This window comes from Meles meles, chromosome 11, assembly GCF_922984935.1.
Source record: "Meles meles chromosome 11, mMelMel3.1 paternal haplotype, whole genome shotgun sequence".
Taxonomy (NCBI): domain Eukaryota; kingdom Metazoa; phylum Chordata; class Mammalia; order Carnivora; family Mustelidae; genus Meles; species Meles meles.
The window spans coordinates 68,767,863-68,787,138 of record NC_060076.1 but is presented as its reverse complement, the minus strand read 5'-3'; the positions used below and the strand labels follow the sequence as shown (position 1 = coordinate 68,787,138).

The 19,276-nt window shown below is 40.7% G+C and overlaps 1 protein-coding gene across 7 annotated transcripts in view; it reads right to left on the bottom strand.

The window, feature by feature from the left end:
• The window catches only part of TUT7 (terminal uridylyl transferase 7), a 58,665-nt gene that overhangs the window by 20,596 nt on the left and 18,793 nt on the right, over positions 1-19,276 (bottom strand). For all 7 annotated transcript variants that reach the window (XM_046021728.1, XM_046021735.1, XM_046021733.1 and 4 more), the window contains exons 11-19: positions 16,073-16,225; positions 13,107-13,287; positions 10,400-11,490; positions 9,869-10,019; positions 8,027-8,113; positions 7,098-7,198; positions 5,370-5,427; positions 1,168-1,271; positions 240-329 (exon numbers count right to left, since the gene is read on the bottom strand). In XM_046021728.1, coding sequence (XP_045877684.1) covers positions 240-329; positions 1,168-1,271; positions 5,370-5,427; positions 7,098-7,198; positions 8,027-8,113; positions 9,869-10,019; positions 10,400-11,490; positions 13,107-13,287; positions 16,073-16,225 — 2,016 coding nt within the window. The remainder of the gene's footprint in view (positions 1-239; positions 330-1,167; positions 1,272-5,369; positions 5,428-7,097; positions 7,199-8,026; positions 8,114-9,868; positions 10,020-10,399; positions 11,491-13,106; positions 13,288-16,072; positions 16,226-19,276) is intronic.

Genomic DNA, 19,276 nt, shown 5'->3' with positions numbered 1-19,276 from the left:
AAAGGATGTCAAAAACAAACAAAAGAAAAACCCCAACCAATAGCCACAAGCAAGATCAGATTATCATGTATGAAATTTAAGATGATAAAATTGTAGCTTGCTATGGCAGGCTTCCCAAGGTAGTTAAAGGAAACATTTAATATAGCCATGGGTCCTTAAAAAATATAGACTTATGTTTTCACCTAGGTTTGAAGATGCAGTGAAATTTCCTGATGAATCCCAACAGGAAGGATACTCACCTTCGTAAAGACTTTCATGGTGTAGCATAAATATTTAACTCTGGGATCAATGGCTGAATAAGCAGATAAGAGCCTTGTGTTATGAAGGGCCTATTAAAAGGAAAATTACACCATAAGGGATTAATTAGAAGAAAAAGTTTTAGGCTGGAATATTCTGAAAAGGTTTACACTGTAATTCACTTCTGAATGACTGAAGACATTTAGACTGAAACCAATATATTTTCCCCCAAAACAGAGCTTCCTTAACTTACTAATAATAAGAATTATAAATAATATCTGAGCTCACAACTTCCATTATGTTAATATGTCCTTTGTCTGAACATTCCTAGAAATAAGGGCTATTAAGGTAATTCTGTCTAAGTAGCTGTTAGGAGGCCCCCACCTCACCCTGGCATTATTTAAACTGAATGCCCCAAGGATCCCGAGAAGGTCCATAAAGCTCTGAAGCAAACCAACTATGGGACCAAAGACAGACATTACAAAATTAAACAAACTTCAAGCCAAACTAAAAGCACCTGCCACTCTGATCTCACTTTAAATAAATACAAGCAACTCTCTGTTACATCCCCTGTCTCTGGAACACTGCTAGGCACACAGCAAGCACTCCGAAACAATGATTAAAAGAATGAGGGGTGCCTGGGTGGCTCAGTGGGTTAAAGCCTCTGCCTTCGGCTTAGGTCATGATCCCAGGGTCCTGGGATTGAGCCTGGCATCAGACTCTCTGCTCAGCAGGAAGCCTGCTTCCTCCTCTCTCTCTGCCTACCTCTCTGCCTACTTGTGACCTCTGTCTGTCAAATAAATAAATAAGATCTTTAAAAAAAACGAGTAAGATAAAAATAAATGGCTTAATTTTACTTGAGATTTTGTAAATTAAGAGACATTTGTTCCCCTTGATCTCCCTAAAGAAAAAGCTTAGAGAAAATCTTACCAGTGTGTTATACAAACTGATGTCCACTTCCAGACCACTTCTCAAATGGAAGAACTTTACAATTGGCACCTTTGCTGTTGTAATAGGCAAGATGTTTCTCAGACCTAGGTTGGGAATAAGATAGTATTGTGAAACACAGCAGCTTGGCCATAAGCTACTCTTGTTAATGTTCGAACATAAAACGATGTAAACCTAACTAGTCTGTTTCACTGCAGTCACTAGAACTACTCAATTCTGTTATTCAACGTCTGGGAAGACTTTTCTGGCAAAGTCCATATTAGTGAAACACATCGATATCTGAAGTACAAGGGTGAACAAGGCAGCCAGTGCCCTCTAGGAACTCATTGGGTCACATGCATGCATATAGGGCTGTCAGTCTCATAAACACCAGAATAGAAGAGACTACTACAGAGTCTTGGCTACGTGGACCCTCCCTATTATCCTCACCTGACTACATCTAATATAGAGAAAAGCCTTTGGGGCAATCATCCGAATCCTCAAAACAAAAATTACTCATCAGAGCTAGAAGTTAAGATGATAAAGAAAGGAATCAACATCAATAGGAGAGGAAATTGCCTGAACTAGGCTTTGAAAAAGGAGAGGGACAGGTAAAGATAGAGGCGACTGAGGGGATTTAGCAGGCAAGGAAAATTACACAGGCACAAGGCAGATAGATGCCTAAAGCAGAAGGGTATGTTCGAGAACTTCCATGGAATTGTGAAGGCTATAGAGTAGACTTTAGGGAAAGGAACAATGAGTGATAGGAGGTGGGGCTGAAACCAGGAAGAGCCTATAGAGAACATATACATCCTGCTAAGAATTATCCTTAGAGGCAAGGAGACACCAATGAACTGTGTAAGTTGGGGAGAAACACTGACCTCATCTATCTGGACAACACCCTGGCAATGGACTAGACTGGAGACACCAACTAGAGGGGCATGGTGACCATATGGTCTATCATAGCATATGATCTATCTGGAGCTCAACTATCTTGGTGGCATGCAGTGCGGAGAAGCAGCAAGACATGCTTCAGAAAATGTACGCCTGGACTGGCTAGGGAAGCGGAGATAAGGGGAAGGGACATGGAAGTAGCGGGGGATAAGGGAAAAGAAGGAGGGCTGTAACATAAGAACCACCAGTTCCTGCACACCCACAATCCTTCACAAGCACCACCTAAGAATGTTCACCCTCATCCAACAGATAAGAGGACAAAGCCCCAGAAATATTAATTTGCTTACGAACATGGAGCTAGTAAGTTGCAGAGCTGAAATTTGCATGTAGGTGTGACCAACTCCAAATTTCTACTGAACCTATTCTAGGATGAATTAGTCATTGCTTCACCCATTTTGGTGATTCCAAGAATGTCAGTGTCAATGATGAAGAAAGTGGATTCAGAGGAAAGGGCAGGTAGTGGAAGCTGCAGCAGCAGGAAGGCAGTAAAGAGAAAGAGGAGTTCATTCTGAGATGGAGTTGGAGTTTTTTCTCAAACAGGTAAGTGGTGGTATCTGGAGGGCAGATACATAGTGATCCGAAGTTCAGGCGGAAAGTATGTAGATGATAGAAGAAATTACAGCACAGAAAGTCTGTGTGGGAGATAGGAGATCTAACTTTTCCTGATGGGGAGGCGGGGCAAGGTAGGTCATACTTGCTGAATCCCTGGCATATGCTAGACCCTGTACTTTAATGTACCACCTTTCTTAACCTTGAACGCTATTATCGTTATTCTACTTTGTAGATGAGGAGCCAAGTACTTAAAATGAGGTTGAGTGTCTTTCTGGGACACACAGCAAGACCATATGCAATAGAGAGATTATAAATATCTCCACACAAGTGGAGAGCCAAAATTTAAAACCAGAGAGTCTGACTCCACAACTACTCTGCTATACCGCCTCTAAATTAGAGAGCTCTACACTCCATCTCCTTCCCATTCTAGAATTTGACACGGTTGCCCATTACCAGCCTGTCCGCTATGGTCTATTCCCAGCACATCATTCCGGTTCTTGTCGTTCCAATGGTGCCCTTTTCAGTGTCCTTTCTTAATTTCTACTCACAGGAATTGTCCTTAACTTCTCTCAAAGGATCCCTAAGAATTCTGTTTTATTCTTGGTCTCTCTCTCTTTCTCTTCAAGGATTTCAATGAAAAATTGTTTTCTTTTGTTCTTTAATCCTGACCAACAACTCTGTATTTCTAATTGCTTACTGGACTTTTAACTCCTGGAGATTATACCTTCATGGCAAACTAAACACCTCCACGTGGTGTCCTCTTACAAACACTCCCATTTCTCAAGTACCTAACATCAGTCCGAACTCTTATTTCTTTCTTGCAGGTACCACATCCCCTTGGGAATCTCTCCTATCCTTTTCCCTTTTAGGATCATTAGCACCTGGTTAAGGTCCCTCGGCCCTGAATTCACTTAGAGTATACCCTCTCTCAGAGACTCTATCAGCTGAAGAAAAAGCTTAAGTTTTGCTTTTATCGGGTTGTTCCTCTCTTGGAAGAAACTTCACTCGTTTCCAAGTATCTGCAGACTTTACCTTAATGAGTAATAAGAACCACCTGAAACTCCTCTTTAGATGTCCTCATCTTCCCACTGTCCTCCCAGAAAAACTGCAGTAACTCTCACGCTCACACCCATGCACTCTCAGGAATGACTTCTCTTCTGGGAGAAGATCCTTCGCAGATCATATTCAGCATCACCTGACATCAGCATAAACCCATCTCTTCCATGAATCTCCCCTATGTAACTCCTTCCCAGAACCTCTCTCTCCTCAGAACCTACTGAATACTTACAGTAGCTTCTGACTTGTTCTGAAAAATGAACACTGCCTTACATCATTACATGGTCTATGAAATTACCTTCCCTTGTTTTAAATCTGAAAGTTGCTCAAGGAAAAGGCTTGTATAGACTTGTTTTATTTTTCCACCATCCCGAAGTGCCCGATACAGTGCTGAGCACATAGTAGGCACCCAATAAGATAGTTGGGGACTGTTTTAATGATATCAGGTTTCAATCATAGCCCTTTAGCTATTATTTACAATTCTTGTTCCATGTAATCTGTATTCCATTACTATCTGTGTGTATAAGTCGTTTCAGTCTAAAAATGACCTGTTTTTGGGGTACCTGGGTGGCTCAGTGGGTTAAGCCTCTGCCTTCGGCTCAGGTCATGATCTCAGGGTCCTGAGATTGAGCCCCTCCCTCAGCAGGGAGCCTGCTTCCCCCTCTTTCTCTGCCTGCCTCTCTGCCTCATTGTGATCTCTCTCTCTGTCAAATAAATAAATAAAATATTTAAAAAAAATAAAAATGACCTGTTTTTAACATAGTTCATGCTTAAGACAGATAGATACACAGCTGTATGTAGGGGAAAGGAACATGTCTGCAGTTTAATCTCACATGGTACAGAAAAAAATTGTGATCAAGCAAGAAGAAGATGATAAATCAAAGGTCGTAAAATGTTAACAGCTGGTGGCTCTGAATGAAGGACACACAGAGTTCGTTATACAATGTTTGCTGCTTTCCTCTAAAAGAAAGCATCTCATGGAGAGAACATGGAGTTTTACTTTTGTGGGGTCACAGAACATATTGTGTTCACCTTTATTCCCAGCTCCTAGCACAGAAATTTGCTGAACCACATCTAAAAAGAAAATACCCACTGTTAACAGCATCCATAGCTGTCCCTGACAGCAAAAGAATATGTTAATGGCATGGCAGCAGTGTGCATGATTTATAGCAGCTGTACATTTTACAGCTATACAAATTTAGTAGTGACCCAGTTCAGTTTTCTCAGTTTATTGGTGAGAGAAAAGGAGAGCATAAAGTTAAATGACTTGCTCAGGGTGCATGTAATTGTCAAGCAGCACAAAGACGGTCCAGAACCCCCCCGTGCTTTCCACTACGCTTCACACCGCTGCTAGCAATACTTGGACTGATACAATGTCAATACGGCTAAATGGATTTCCAAAATTTCTTGCCTGTATGGTATATGCTTTGTTCTGAAATAAAACTCAGCTAGGCAACAAAACGCACATAAATGATTACCGATTCTGTCCTACTTCATCACACAAAATTGCTGAAAGACACCGACTCTCTAAATGTACTCTACGTGTGCAACTTTACTTGTTGCATCGGCATGGATAAATTTTAAGTATGCAAAACACTGATAAAAAAGACAGAAATGGTTTTAGACAAGGTTTGCTGAGGTACCTGAATGTTTTTTGAGGACTCTTGCCAGTTCTTCAATAGTTCTTACACAGTCCAACCCCTGCAACAGAAAGTGTATGTGTTGAATCACAAAGGGAAGACCGGTTCCTAACCTGGTTACAGAGAGTTTCCATTACCTTCAGAAATAATGATATTAATTTCAACTCATTCTATATACATTTTTCCCTCTTAGGCAAGCCTAGGCCAGTATTCATAGGAAAAAGCCTAAGGATACAAAAACTCCCATAGACCCTATTTACTAAAATTATTTTTGGAGGTATAGGAGAGACTGAAATTAGGTGTCCCAGAAAAGTCTGAACCATTGTCCAAATAAGGACCTTCATTTGCCCCCTCTATGTAACTCTGTTATTCAGAAGTGCCCTCTGTGCCAGAATAAAGAAGATGGAGCTTCTGTGCCCTGTTTTGTTCATTCTGGGTGGACTTTCATTATATTTCAGTTCAGGGCTGACGAACAGCTGTGGAAAGTGATTAAGCTCAGATAATCCCTCCATAGGACTGTGTATAATGCACAAATGAAAGTCATACAGCAAATCCAAATATTGCAAATAAATCATACTTAAAAACATTGGGCTCACCTTTTACAACATAAACCTTTTGATGGCTACACACATCCCAGAATGTACTGGAAATTTTCCTTCAGAAATGCCCATAAAGCTCATTTCTAAGCTATGTGAAAATTCAATACTGATGATGTACGATGAGGTAATTCCATCTGTTGGACCCAATCCTGCTTATCCTCTTTACTCACCAAACTCGGGTAGTTTTGGCTATTCTCCCAAATCAGATACATCCTCAAAAGACAAAGACTTGAAAGTAAGCAAAGACATAAAAAGACCTTGAGTGACAGCAACATCACTCATTTTTGGCTATACAGTGTTTGGGCTGTCGTTAAAAATAAAAAAAGAGACTTCGCAGTTCTCAGACTTTATATCTTCATGCAGTATTTTATATTTTATGAAGGCCTTAAATTTGTTACGGGCTAGCAAAACTTTTCTGCTCTGCAGGCCGTTATGGCCCTGTCGTAACTACTCAACTCTGTCATTATCGAACGAACACAGAGGCCATCAGCACTTCACAAATGGAGGCATGTGACTGGGCTCTATTTTTGACAGAACAGGCAGTAGGTTGGCTTTAGCCTGTGGGCTGTAGTCCACTGACTCCTGATAGACATGATCCAAGCTGAGGATCTCCTGCGGCACGAGCAGCAGAGGGTACTCTTTCCTTTTACAGATTACCAACCAAAGACCACGTGGTTAGGGACAGATGAAGCAAGCCTGTCTTGAATCTGGGACTCTGAACTGTATGTTTAGCGTTCTTATCATGGTACATTTGCCTGCCTGCTAAACAAGTCTCAGAAGACCACACTGCCTGCTTCCTAAAACACTTTTCAAAAAGCCTCATGTGGGTGTGTTTACATCAACGTCTGCCCACTGGCCATGCCAATGGGACACCGGAGGGGCTGGTTTGGCCTGGTAGTGTTCCCATAGGCCGCTTTCAAATCCTCTCTGTACTATATGTTGAAAATACATGCCCTGGTACCTCCTCAAGTTTACCTCTAAGCTTCTTAAGTATCTGACCAGAGAGACTGTGCCAAATGGCGTACTCCATATGGTATTGCTGATAAATTTGGAAAACACCAAGCTGTACTGCCAGTCAAGACTGTCAAATCACACCGCCATGGCAAATTCAAGTTTTAGGTGGTCACTGTACCTCTGCAGTTTCAAGTCCATTAATCGTCATACAGACGTCAAGGTCACTCTGTTTGAACCCAAATCCATTTTTGGAGGAGCCAAACAAGCTCAATTTAGTTCCTGTTAGGGATATATGAAAAGTAATAACTAATTACCTAAATACATTAAATCATCTGATCAAAATGGCCCTCTCATGAATCAAAAATACCCAGTTGTTAACTATCCTGTATGAATCTCATTATAATTATGTTCTTTTATTAACCAGTTCAATTATTACAAACTTTTTCTTTTCAAAGTTTTTTTTTTTTTCAAAATTTACTTTAAATAAATACAACCTAGATATAGTGTGAAAGATTACCAAGTGCCAAACTTTATTCTTAAATGAAAGGACAGTTCAAGGAAAATGTGGATCACGTCAGTATATTTAATAATGTAATTTTACTGCTTTCTAAATATTCATTTTTCAGAGATGTGAACTTTGACTGTAAAAAGAACACAAAAAATGGGATGCCTGGGTGGTTCAGTGGGTTAAGCCTCTGCCTTCGGCTCAGGTCATGATCTTAGGGTCCTGGTATCGAGTCCCGCATTGGGCTCTCTGCTCAGCAGGGTGTCTGCTTCCCCCCACCCTTTCTCTGCCTGCCTCTCTGCCTACTTGTGATCTCTCTGTCAAATAAATGAATAAAATCTTTAAAAAAAAATAAAAAGAACACGAAATGAAATTTCAGTTGTGGGGTCTGTTAACAGAAATCCCATACTGCTACTGTCTTCTCTGTTGGTAAAGTAGGATCGGGCAGACCAAATACCATCCTCAGCATGTCATAAAGTAACTGAAGCCCTGTCTCCACCATCACCATTCTTTCTCATTCTCCAAGTTAATGTGCTTGTAACACATGTACTCATTCTGAAGGAAGGTCATGCTACTTTTCCTAAATGTAAAAAGTTATTTACCTGGAAACTCCTGTCTTATGAAACTTTCTAGGTTTTGCCGAATATGTTCACGAGCTTGATCTTCTAAAATAGTTGGAGAAAAATCCTCTGTTTAAAATAAAAAAAAATTTTAGAAACAAAGATTGTTCATATGCTCTGGAGAAAATATAAATCATTTTATAAAACAAAATCTAACAACTTAAAAAGAAAACTAAATTCCATGTATCTTCTTGGTAGACAGCATTAGTAATATAAAACAGAGAATGTCTTTCTTTGAAAATAGTCTGCCCCCACCATTTACACTGTTGGTGGGAACGCAAGCTGGTGCAGCCACTCTGGAAAACAGTATGGAGAGCCCTCAAAACACTGAAAATAGAGCTACCCTACGACCCAGCAATCGCACTACTGGGTATTGACCCCAAAGATACAAATGTAGTGATCCAAATGGGCATGTGCACCTGAATGTTTATAGCAGCAATATCCACAATGGCCAACTATGGAAAGAACCCAGATGTCCATCAACAGATGAATGGATCAAGAAGCTATGGTATATATATATGATGGAATACTATGCAGCCTTCAAAAAATGAAATTTTGCCATGTGCAATGATGTGGATGGAACTAGAGCCTATTAAGCTCAGTGAAGTAAGTCAATCAGAGAAAGACAATTATCATATGATCTCACTCATATGTGGAATTTAAGAAACAAAACAGGATCAGAGGGGAAGGAAGGAAAAAAAAATCAAACAAAGACAAAATCAGAGAGACTCTAAATCATAGGAAACAAACTGAGGCTTGCCAGAGGGGAAGGGTGTGGGAGGGATGGGGTACCTGGGTGATGGACATTAAGGAGGGCACATGATGTAATGAGCACTGAGTACATATGCAACTATTAATCACTGATTTCTACCTCTGAAACTAATAATATATTATATGCTAACTTTTTAAAATTAGAAAAGCAAAAAAATTAAAAAATTAATAATGTATTATACCCCCCAAAATAAAAAATAATTGAAAGAAAGAAAGAAAGAATAAATCTGTTCCCAGGAATCTGAACAGTGGTTCTGCTATGAATTTCAGAAGCGCAGGGTTCTATAAATGTGGCCTTCAGGGCACAGAAGTTTGTGAGCATGTGCACATATACATATACATATATATATATTTGTTTTCTAAGGGGACTCTAGTTTCCTTTCATAGCTTATAAACTCCAAAAAGATTTAAAAACGACTCAGTCACTGGTTAATAAGTAAGTGCCTACCAGCACAGCTCCCTCAGGAGGTAGCACAGTGATGGATCAAGTTCATCTGAAGAGCGGCCTGCTTTCAGTGTTTTTCCTTTAACTCTAACCCTCTGCTTCCCCAAATTGGTATCCTCAAAGGGCTGTTAGGGGGCCATTAATTATTTTATGCTCAGATTTTGGAAATGCTGGGATGAAGAGTTAAGTAAGTTCTTCACTGGAATATTTCTCACAGGCCATTATTATGCTAATTTGCCCCACAACTCTCCCCCACCGAGAGCAGAGAGCAGCGGAGCACACTCCTTCCCTACTTGACCTGTGCAGTACTCCTTGCCAAGAGATACTATTAACTGCACTTAGAAAACAGTTCAAGGAACACCAGCTGGGAATGCTAGTACTCCAACAGTTAGAATCAAAAGATCCTCCCTCCCTCCCTGTCTTTCCTTCCACAATTGTTTACTGTGAGTCTCAACTGGCACAGGCATTACAGAGAGCTCCATGGACACAGAGGAGAATAGAAGAGACCCGGTCTCGGTGACGGAGCTAACAGGTCAGTGCTTCCGTGGACTCTTGAGCCAATGTCAATGCAATATTTTGACAAATGAAAAGAAATATTAATAACTTACTATAACATTGGATGCAAACTTGATCTAAGATATTTGAAAATTTGGGTGTCAGTGGTGGCAAAGGTTCCAGCTGAATTCTTTTGAAGTCTTCGGGACAGTCCTTCTTAAGATGACCTTCTCGTTTGCACAAGCTGCACACGACCATAGGAGACTGCAGGAAGGTGGCAAAGCAGAATAAGACGTAAGATACAACTCTGCCAAATAAAGGGCCTCTGAATCACTTTTTGAGAAGTCCACAGTCTACTCTCACTCGCCAAAGGAATAAAAATAATGTGCAGCCAAACGGCGACATCTTATGGGATACTCAGGAGAAAAAGTAGTAATTTCCACTACCAAGAACATTCCCTTTCTCCAATGCATATTCGCATGGGTCTAAGGAGGGAAGGCGATCAAGTGGTTGTACTGGACTGCACCAATTCCTCACTACCCGAGACATGGGAAAGCTCTGTTCTAGTACACAAAAATTAAAATTACATGCATTAAAACTGTTTAATGTCTCTTAGTTCTGTGGCACTAAGTGGCACTGATTACCTTGCCTTTGGTGAAGGTGAGTTTACTAAATTCATAGAAGAAATCAGACTGATCCACAGTTGAGCCTTCCTCACAAGTATTTTCTTCTTTAAGACAGATCTTACTGAATTCCGCTAGTAGAGCCCCAGCCGCAGGTTTTCCACCTTCTTTCAAGTCTTTACACTTAGCAGACTCCCCTAATTCATCCTCCTCCTCAGACAGGGCATCCTCGTCCCCTGATCCCGTGTATGTATTTTCTAACTCATCTTCATTAGCCAAGTCATCCTCATCTTCCCTTTGGGTAATGGACAGCCTGGGCTCTTCATCGTCATCCTCTTCCTCTTCTTCCTCCTCCTCTTCATCGGAATGAATGATTCCTGATGTATGGCCCGGTCTTGATGGGGTGAAGTGGCTTAGAGCATCTTCGAGAGCATCAGTACCTTCTATGCCTTCTTCATCAACATCGGCCTTGTCTTCCAAAGTAGTGAATCCATCACACTCTTTGGCTGCGGGATTTTGGAAGCCTTCTAAATGCAAAGTGCTCTCTGTCTCATTATTTTGCGTGCTGCCACAGATGACAAACTCTCCACATCTGCTACTCCTTAAACCTTGATCATGGGCAGTCAAAGGATGCTTGCCCTCTCTCCCAGTTTCACTTCCTGTTTCTTGATGGTGTCCTTTAATATCCCCATGCTCATCACAACTGGCCCCTGCCTTGATACGGTCTGGGTTTTCCAGGCGGACACTGACATGCCCATTTCCCAGTTCCTCCGATGGGGGGCTTCCAAAGCTTTCAGCAGTCTCTTTAATAAGAGTCAGTGGCTGTACCGTGCAGGTGTCTGTAGTTGAAATGGCAACACCTAGCTCTTGAGCCAAAACTGAGTTTTTCAGTTTATCCTCTTTTGCTTGTGTACCCGGGTCATGCTCGGCTACTTCTTTAAAATGTTCAGAAAGACATGTGACAGTACTCAGAGGCTTTGGAAGGCTGGATTTTGTAATTTTGTGTGGAAGGGCAAAATACTTATACGTTGTCCTTAAACAATGAAGTATATATTCAAACACTGGTTGATTATTTAGAGTCCTTGCCACATTTCTTTTAACAGAGTAGGGATCTGTAACGAAAAAAAAAGAAAGAAAAATCCACCACTTCATACATTTCTATCTCATGTTTTAAAAATCAGCCTGCTGTAGATAAAAACAGACAACAAATGGTACTAAAGTTTAGCACGATTCTTGTATGCTTTTTTAAAAATTGGGGATGGGGGGGGCGCCTGGGTGGCTCAGTGGATTAAGCCGCTGCCTTCGGCTCAGGTCATGATCTCAGGGTCCTGGGATCGAGCCCCGCATCAGGCTCTCTGCTCCACAGGGAGCCTGCTTCCTCCTCTCTCTCTGCCTGCCTCTCTGCCTGCTTGTGATCTCTCTCTCCGTCAAATAAATAAATAAAATCTTTAAAAAAAAAAAAAAATTGGGGATGGGGAATAAGAGGTAGTTTAAGAACAAAAAGAAATGTTTCCTTAAACGTCTGTTCTATGAAGAGTACCCGTTCTGTTCCAAACCAATATCCCTTCCCTATTTTGTTCTGTGACTGTGGAGGTAAAAAAGGTGTCATCTGTGTGGCTCTTGTGCCTTGGGGAAGTGAGGGCTTCCCGCCAGGCTCTGCTGAGTGCTCTGCCTCCCCACTCAGCTAGGCCCTGTGGTGTGTAGAGCTTACCTCCACTCTTCTGCCCTGGAAAGCCCCATCACTGAACTGGCTGGACTGAATTCAGGGGCGAGAGGGAGGCACCAGGAGGAGACACCACTTCTCTCAATCTTTTCTCCTCCCCTAGAACTCCAGCAGGTTAGGCAATTGGCCAGAAGAGCTGAGCCAGAGAAACTGCAGGGGAGGGTTTAAAAATGTGAGATCCCCATGACTGCACACAGAATTTATGCAAAATGCAAAAAAAAAAAAACAAAAACCACCAAACCAAAAACCCTCTTATGCAATATAAAGCTTGAAAAAAATCAAGGAAAAATATGAGAATTCCATTTAGGAGGTTCTTTAAGTTGTCTGAAGGAGGAGAATTAAGATTTCTAGAGGGGTTTCAACCTCCTGACTCTGCAAAGCTGAGAAGAGCTAGTCCATCTAATGTAGTCTACAGGGCACATCAGCGAGTCTTTCATACAATGGTTTTAGTTAAATGAGCCTTTGCTAGAAAAAATGTTTTCATGAATCAGTTCCCAATGCTACTGTAGATATTCCAAAAATAACAAGCCCCTCTCTCTATGAAAAGGAATCCAATGAACAATTATTTTTCATGAGAAAAAGTATTTTCTCACCTTCATAAAACTAAATGAACACAACAATCCAGGAGAGGACTGAATCTTAAAAAATCCAACAATGAGAACAGTAAAGAGGAAAGGGGGATTCACACATCAGGGTGGGCGGCGGGGAGGGAGCGGTTAAGTTGTTAAGCAATTTACAAAGAAAGCAAGGACTTGGCCAGCCACTGTTTTAGCTGTTTTTTAACTAAGACATTTTACTGCAGTGCTTAAAAAACCCAGGATGAACAAACAGTTTGATCCCTTGGAATGACCACAGTAACTAACACATGCAAAATTCTAACTATTTCACTTTTGGGATCAGGCCTACATTACATGTGGAGGCTGAAAGGAGAATGAAGTAAAAAAGCATGCAGTTAGACTGGTACCTTAAAAAGACAAGGAATTAAAAATAAACATTCTGAGATACCTTCAATGGCAATGCGCTTTTTGGGCCAATCCTTTGATTCCCGAAATACAGTTTCTTTAACACGAATACTGATCACTAAGTCAGCCAAATTGAATTCTAAAGCATAGAATCGAAGCATTTCCACCCAGAGCTGCCCAACTGGTACTGACGGCAGATGCTTGAAATCAAATATTAATGATACCTATTAACAGCAAAGAGAAAACACACAGGTGAGTTCAGGTGTCAGCACAATCTGAAAAACTAGAGATCATTCAAGCAAATTACAAAAAACCTGAAAATCCTTAGGAATTTGACAATCCATCTAGGTAAATCACATCTAGGTTATATTCTGTTTGTGGGGAAAATGGCATGTCTACCCTGCACTCCTGGGATGAGAGCATGTTAAAATCTAACCATCATCATAGGAGTAGATGGGCAATTTTAGGCAACCAGGGGCACTCCTTATTCTGAAGCTTTAATGACAGGTGGAGAGAAACGTGCCCGGATTGCTTCTCCCTGGAGCACATCTACGCTCACGCACTCAAAAAGGGGTGGCTTCTATAGGCAGAGAGCAAAAGGCAAAACACTCCTTTCATCCGCTCTGAGAAGTTACATAAGCTCACTGAATCTGCCAGGGACAACTGATTTTAAAGTCAGCTTTTTTTTTTTTTAGAGGTTTATTTATTTAAGTAATCTCTATGCCCAACATGGGGCTTGAACTCATGACCCCGAGATCAAGAGTCTCATGCTGTTACAAATGAGCCAGCCAGTGCTCCAAAGTCAAGTAACCCTTGATATCAGAAATTGATGCCAGTTTTACATTCACTGACTCTCAACAAACTGGAACATACAGTGATGGAATATACTGGAAGGTGCGTAGGACCTAGAATAGAAACAAAAGAGTCCAAATACTGACTCTGCTACTTCATAGCTCTTAACTGCTCTTGGCCTTTGCCTCTTCACTTTCAGTCAGCATGACAGTATCGTGGCTAATGGAACTGGCTTTGCAATGGGGCACATGAGGCTTGAAATCCAACTCTGCCATGTACTAGCCACGTATGATCCTGGCCAAGCTCTATGCTGTCTAAGGCTCAGTTTCCTCATCTGAACAATGGGAATTACAGTACCCACCTCAGAGGGTTGTTGGGAGGACTGAGTGAGAGAATGTCTGTAAAGAGTTTAGCACAGTGCCTGGCACACATGTTCAAAAAATGGTCGCTATCATTATCTGCAGAGTAGGGACGGTACCACCTATAACACAGGATAGTTATGAGGATTAAATGAGAAACAAGGGAAAGCATCTGGCAGATTGGTTGCTCTCTGTATTCTTTCACTTATAGGCTTTTAAGTACAAGAAATCCATTTATCATTGAAACATAGTGTCACAACTGTAAGATGGCTCTTGTGAGGTACTCCAGTTCAACTCCCATTAAGTTACAAGAGAAAACTAAAGCCCGAAGAGTTGACGTGACTTATCAAAGGTCCCACTGCTTGTCAGCGAAAGAACAAGAACAGTGAGTCTCGATCCTGGTACAGTGCTCTCTCACCGCACAACGCAATCACTCTCGACCCTGCCTAGGTCTTCATTTCTGATGCGGTAGCAGGACTAATCTCTCCAAATAACATGAAAATGTAAACATCAAGTATTTCTTGGGCTTACAGCAACAGCTTTTCCTTCTCAGGGATACAAATCTGTTGCCCATCACACTTTATTATACTGAGCTTCAAAACTAGTAGTATAGTATTTTATTAACCACTAAATCCTGACCACAAATATTCTTGTCAAGTATGATAAAGCCATTTGGTAGATTTACAAGGCAGAACTGCCTGAAATCTGAAGTTATGTAGGTCCCAAACACTGTAGTTGAGGACACAAAGCCCCTAGAAATTGAAAGCCTCATTAAATTTCACCTCTTTATCCATAACCCTTATTCAGCATCGCTAAGGGCTTGTAAGCATTTCACTGAGATGACTTGATAATACCACCACGTGGAACTTACAAAAATGTGGACTTATCTACACTAGTGGTACTTAAGCTGTTTCTTGTTATTGTTTTTCTTCTTTTAAAGTAGGAAACGCTTTCTTTTTCAAAAGACAACCCCCCCCCCCCCCCAAACGACAAGTTAACATTTACTGAGTGCTTACCACTTGCTTGGCACTGAGTTAAGCATTCTAGAAGTCAATGACTATCAGAGGGTACCAGTATCATCTCCATTTTTAGATGAGGAAACTGGGGCCCAGGAAGATTAAGTCACTTGCCCAAGGACACAAGAGCCAGGAAGTGGGACAGCTGGGATATGAATTCAAAGATTCTGGCTCCACAGCCTGTACTCTTCTCTACTACTGGAACTCCAAGAAGGATACAGAAAAAAGTGGTGGTGTTCTGGGGGCAACAGGTTGAGTGGCACCACCTCCCTTCTCTCTCCAGCACTCAAGGATTCAAGAAAACACAACTGGAGAATCTATGACTCACCACCACTTCCCTATTTTAGGCATGGACCAGAGGAGCGACAGACTTGTTTGAGTACAGTGAGGACTAGGATCCTGGTCTCAGAAGTCCTTTGTGGGTATTGTGGCCACTGCAAACCAGAGAGTTATGGGGAATGTCGTGGGGTCAGGGCCCATATACCAATTTGGGGCAGATTCCTATTCTTATTTCTAGTATAATGACATTGCTCAGATTTCTGTTTAAATTTCAACAGCAATTCTTTCCTTGTGCATAAATTTCCCTGCCTACCCCTAATGGTACGGATGAGGACACTGAAATGCATTATACCGAGTACTTCTTCACTGTGGATTCAGTGATCTGAATTTTACCTTTTCTCATTACTTGTCTATTGCAAGGACTGAACAGACTAGGAAATGAAAACATCCATGGAAGAGGTAAGATAGCTGACAGATGAGAGGAGGACTGATAACTCACAGACTCCACAATTAACAGTGAAATCAAATATAAATGGCAAAATTAAAAACGAGAGAGAACAGACCTGTCCCCTTTTAACAGGCATTTCTTTTGGTGCCCCTTCTTTTGCTGTGTCTGCATCGCCGGCAGCACTCTCAGTGTATTCCCAGAACACGGTATCGTTTTGAACATCTTTAAGGTTGAAGTTCCCTAGTTTGTTTAATGAGAATCCTTCAATCTAGGAAAAATTAGACATATCCTATTACAATGAGATAGAAAGGATTTTATACCAACCACAGTGTATTTATTTGGAAGAAATGAAAACATTACTCACTGAAAATAGAAAAGGTTATCAGTTTATGAACCGAGACATCTGTTCATTTAAAACTATTCTTTGATGTAAAAAACAAAGTTTTCACTTGCAAAAGAAATGGTGATTTTGTGAAATATTTCTTTAGTAAACAGTCTAGGAGAAGGTAACACAGCCTGGGCTCAAGGCCACAGGTTCTGGAGTCCAAACCTCGGCTCCCTGGAGGAACTGTGAGGTCTCAGGTTTCTGTAAAAACAGGCTACCCTAGAACTTCCTCCATGATACTTGTGACTTGAAATAATGGACAAAATCCACCAACACAGCATAAAGCACACAGTGAATGCTCAATGTAAGAAACTGTTTCTACTGATGTTCCTGAGATGTCAATTGCTAAAGAACACAGTCTGGGCTCAAAAGGTCTAAGAAATGTGGAACAAAGTTGAACAGGTTTTTTTTTTGTTTGTTTTTATAGTTTTTTTTTTTTTTTTTTCTTTTACTGTGCAGTGAGATTGATCACAGGCTTTAAACTGGTTAAGGTACATGAGTCATGGTGCGGATGTGGTACCCTGTTTCTCAAATGTATTTTTTTTTTTAAAGATTTTATTTATTTATTTGACAGAGAGAAATATCAAGTAGGCAGAGTCAGGGGGAAGCAGGCTCCCTGCTGAGCAGAGAGCCCGATGTGGGGCTCGATCCTAGGAGCCTGAGATCATGACCTGAGCCGAAGGCAGCGGCTTAATCCACTGAACCACCCAGGCGCCCCTCTCAAATGTATTTCTACAACAAGTGGGACTACTTTTTTCGTTTAGTACACAGAGTAATCCCAAAACATAAGCCGTCCTGTCATTTCTCCTGCTCACAATGGTTTCAGAGTGAGCAAGCGAGAGCATGAGTTGAGGGAGAGGCAGACGGAGGAGCGTTAGACTCTCCACCAACCAGGGATCCCGATAAGGAGCTCAGTCCCAGGAGCCTGGGATCATGACCCGAGCTGAAGGCAGAGGCTTAACCGACTGAGCCACCCAGGTGCCCAGGGACTTTGATAATTTTAACTTCCACCTTTAAGTCTCTGATCTATTTTGGGGTAATTTGGAAGCTAAAGGGTTGATGTTTATAAATATTTTTCCTTATTATCTAGTTTTTCCATGATCAACGCTGAAAAGACTTTCCCCCAATGAAATGCATAGGCACTTTTGTTGAAAACAGTATCAATGCTTCCAATCCACAGACTTGGTATGTCTCTACATTTATGTATGTTCCTATTTAATTTTCACAGTAAATTCTAGTTTTCAAGTTGGAAGTCTTATGGATCTTTTGTTAAATTTATTCTTCATTAGTGTGTTTTCAAGAAGCATTGTTAATGGAATTTTTAAAACCTTTTTAAATGTTGCTAATATATAAAAGAACAATTTTTTTTTTTTTTTTGTATATCATCTTTGTATTCTATGTTCATACTAAATTTACTAGTAAGCTCTAGAGGTGGTTTTGTAGTTTTCTGAGGATTTTCTATGTAAACCATCACGTTACCCAAAATAGAGAAACTTCTATTTTTTCTTTTCAGGTTTTTGATTTTATTTCCTTTCCTTATTGTAATGACGAGGACTTCCTTTAAATATTTAAACAGAAATAGTGTGTGTATGTGTGTGTGGGCGGGGGGTGGGATGGGGAAGGACACATCCTTTTTTGTTCACAGTGGTACAGGTGAAATATCCAGATTCCAATATTAGGTAGGATGTTACTGCCAGGTGTTTTTCATAAAAGCCCATTTTCAGGCTGAGAAAGTTCCCTTCTGTGCCCAGTTTGTAGAGAGGTTTTGTTTTTGTTTTCTTTTAATCATAAACGAATGTTGAATTTTATTGTTTTTTTTTCTTTCTGCATCTCGAGGATCACATGGCTTTTTCTCCTTTATTATTTTTGTATATTTCTGAGTTGATTTGTTAATATTTTGCTCAGGGTTTCAGTGTCCATACTCATGAGGGATACTGGTATATAACAGCTTTCTTTTGTGTGTCTGGTTTCGTTATCAGGGTAATGCTGGCCTCTTTCTCCTATCTTTTGAAAGAGTTTATGTAGTTGATATTTATTTCTTCCTTAAACGTTTGGCAGAATTCACAAGTAAAGCCATTTGGGCCTGGGGTTTTCTTCATGGGAAGGTCTTTAATTACAAATTCATTTTCTTCAGTGAATAAAGGGCTACTCAGGTTATTTTTTTCTTGAATGCTCTTTTTGTGAGTCTTATAAGGACAGGTTTCCTTGATCTAAGTTTTCTAATTTTTTGGTATAAAATTGTTTATAGGGGTGCCTGGGTGGCTCAGTGTCTGGGTGGCTTAGTGGGTTGGGCCTCTGCCTTCGGCTCAGGTCATGGTTTCAGGGTCCTGGGTTCTCCACTCAGTGGGGAGCCTGGTTCCCCTTCCCTCTCTCTGCCTGCTTCTCTGCCTACTTGTGATCTCTTGTCTGTCAAATAAATAAATATAAATAAATAAAACAAAATCTTAAAAAAATTGTTTATAATATTCTTTTATCCATTTATGTCTGTAAGATCTGGAGAGATAACCCCCCTTCATTCCTGATACTGTGTTCTCTTCCTTTCTCATGAATCTGTGGGAGGCTTATCAGTATTACTGATTGAACAGTTGGCCGTGTTTTCTCTACTGTTACTCTATTTTCTCTTTATTGATTTTGTCTGTATCTTTATTATTTCCTTTCTTCAAGAACTTATTATGGGTTGCAACACCTGGATGGCTCAGTCAGTTGAGCATCCCACTCTTGATTTCAGCTCAGGTCATATCTCAGGGTTGTGAGATGTGAGCCCTGCCTCAGGCTCCCCTAGGTCCCATTTTCCTTGCTCTTTGTATATTGAGTAATTTTAGACTGCATTCTGGTTACTATAATATTATACTGTATTGTGAAAATTCTGGATTCTTTATGCTGCTCCAGAACATGTGGCTACTTTTATAGGTAATTAACTTGGCTACACCAACT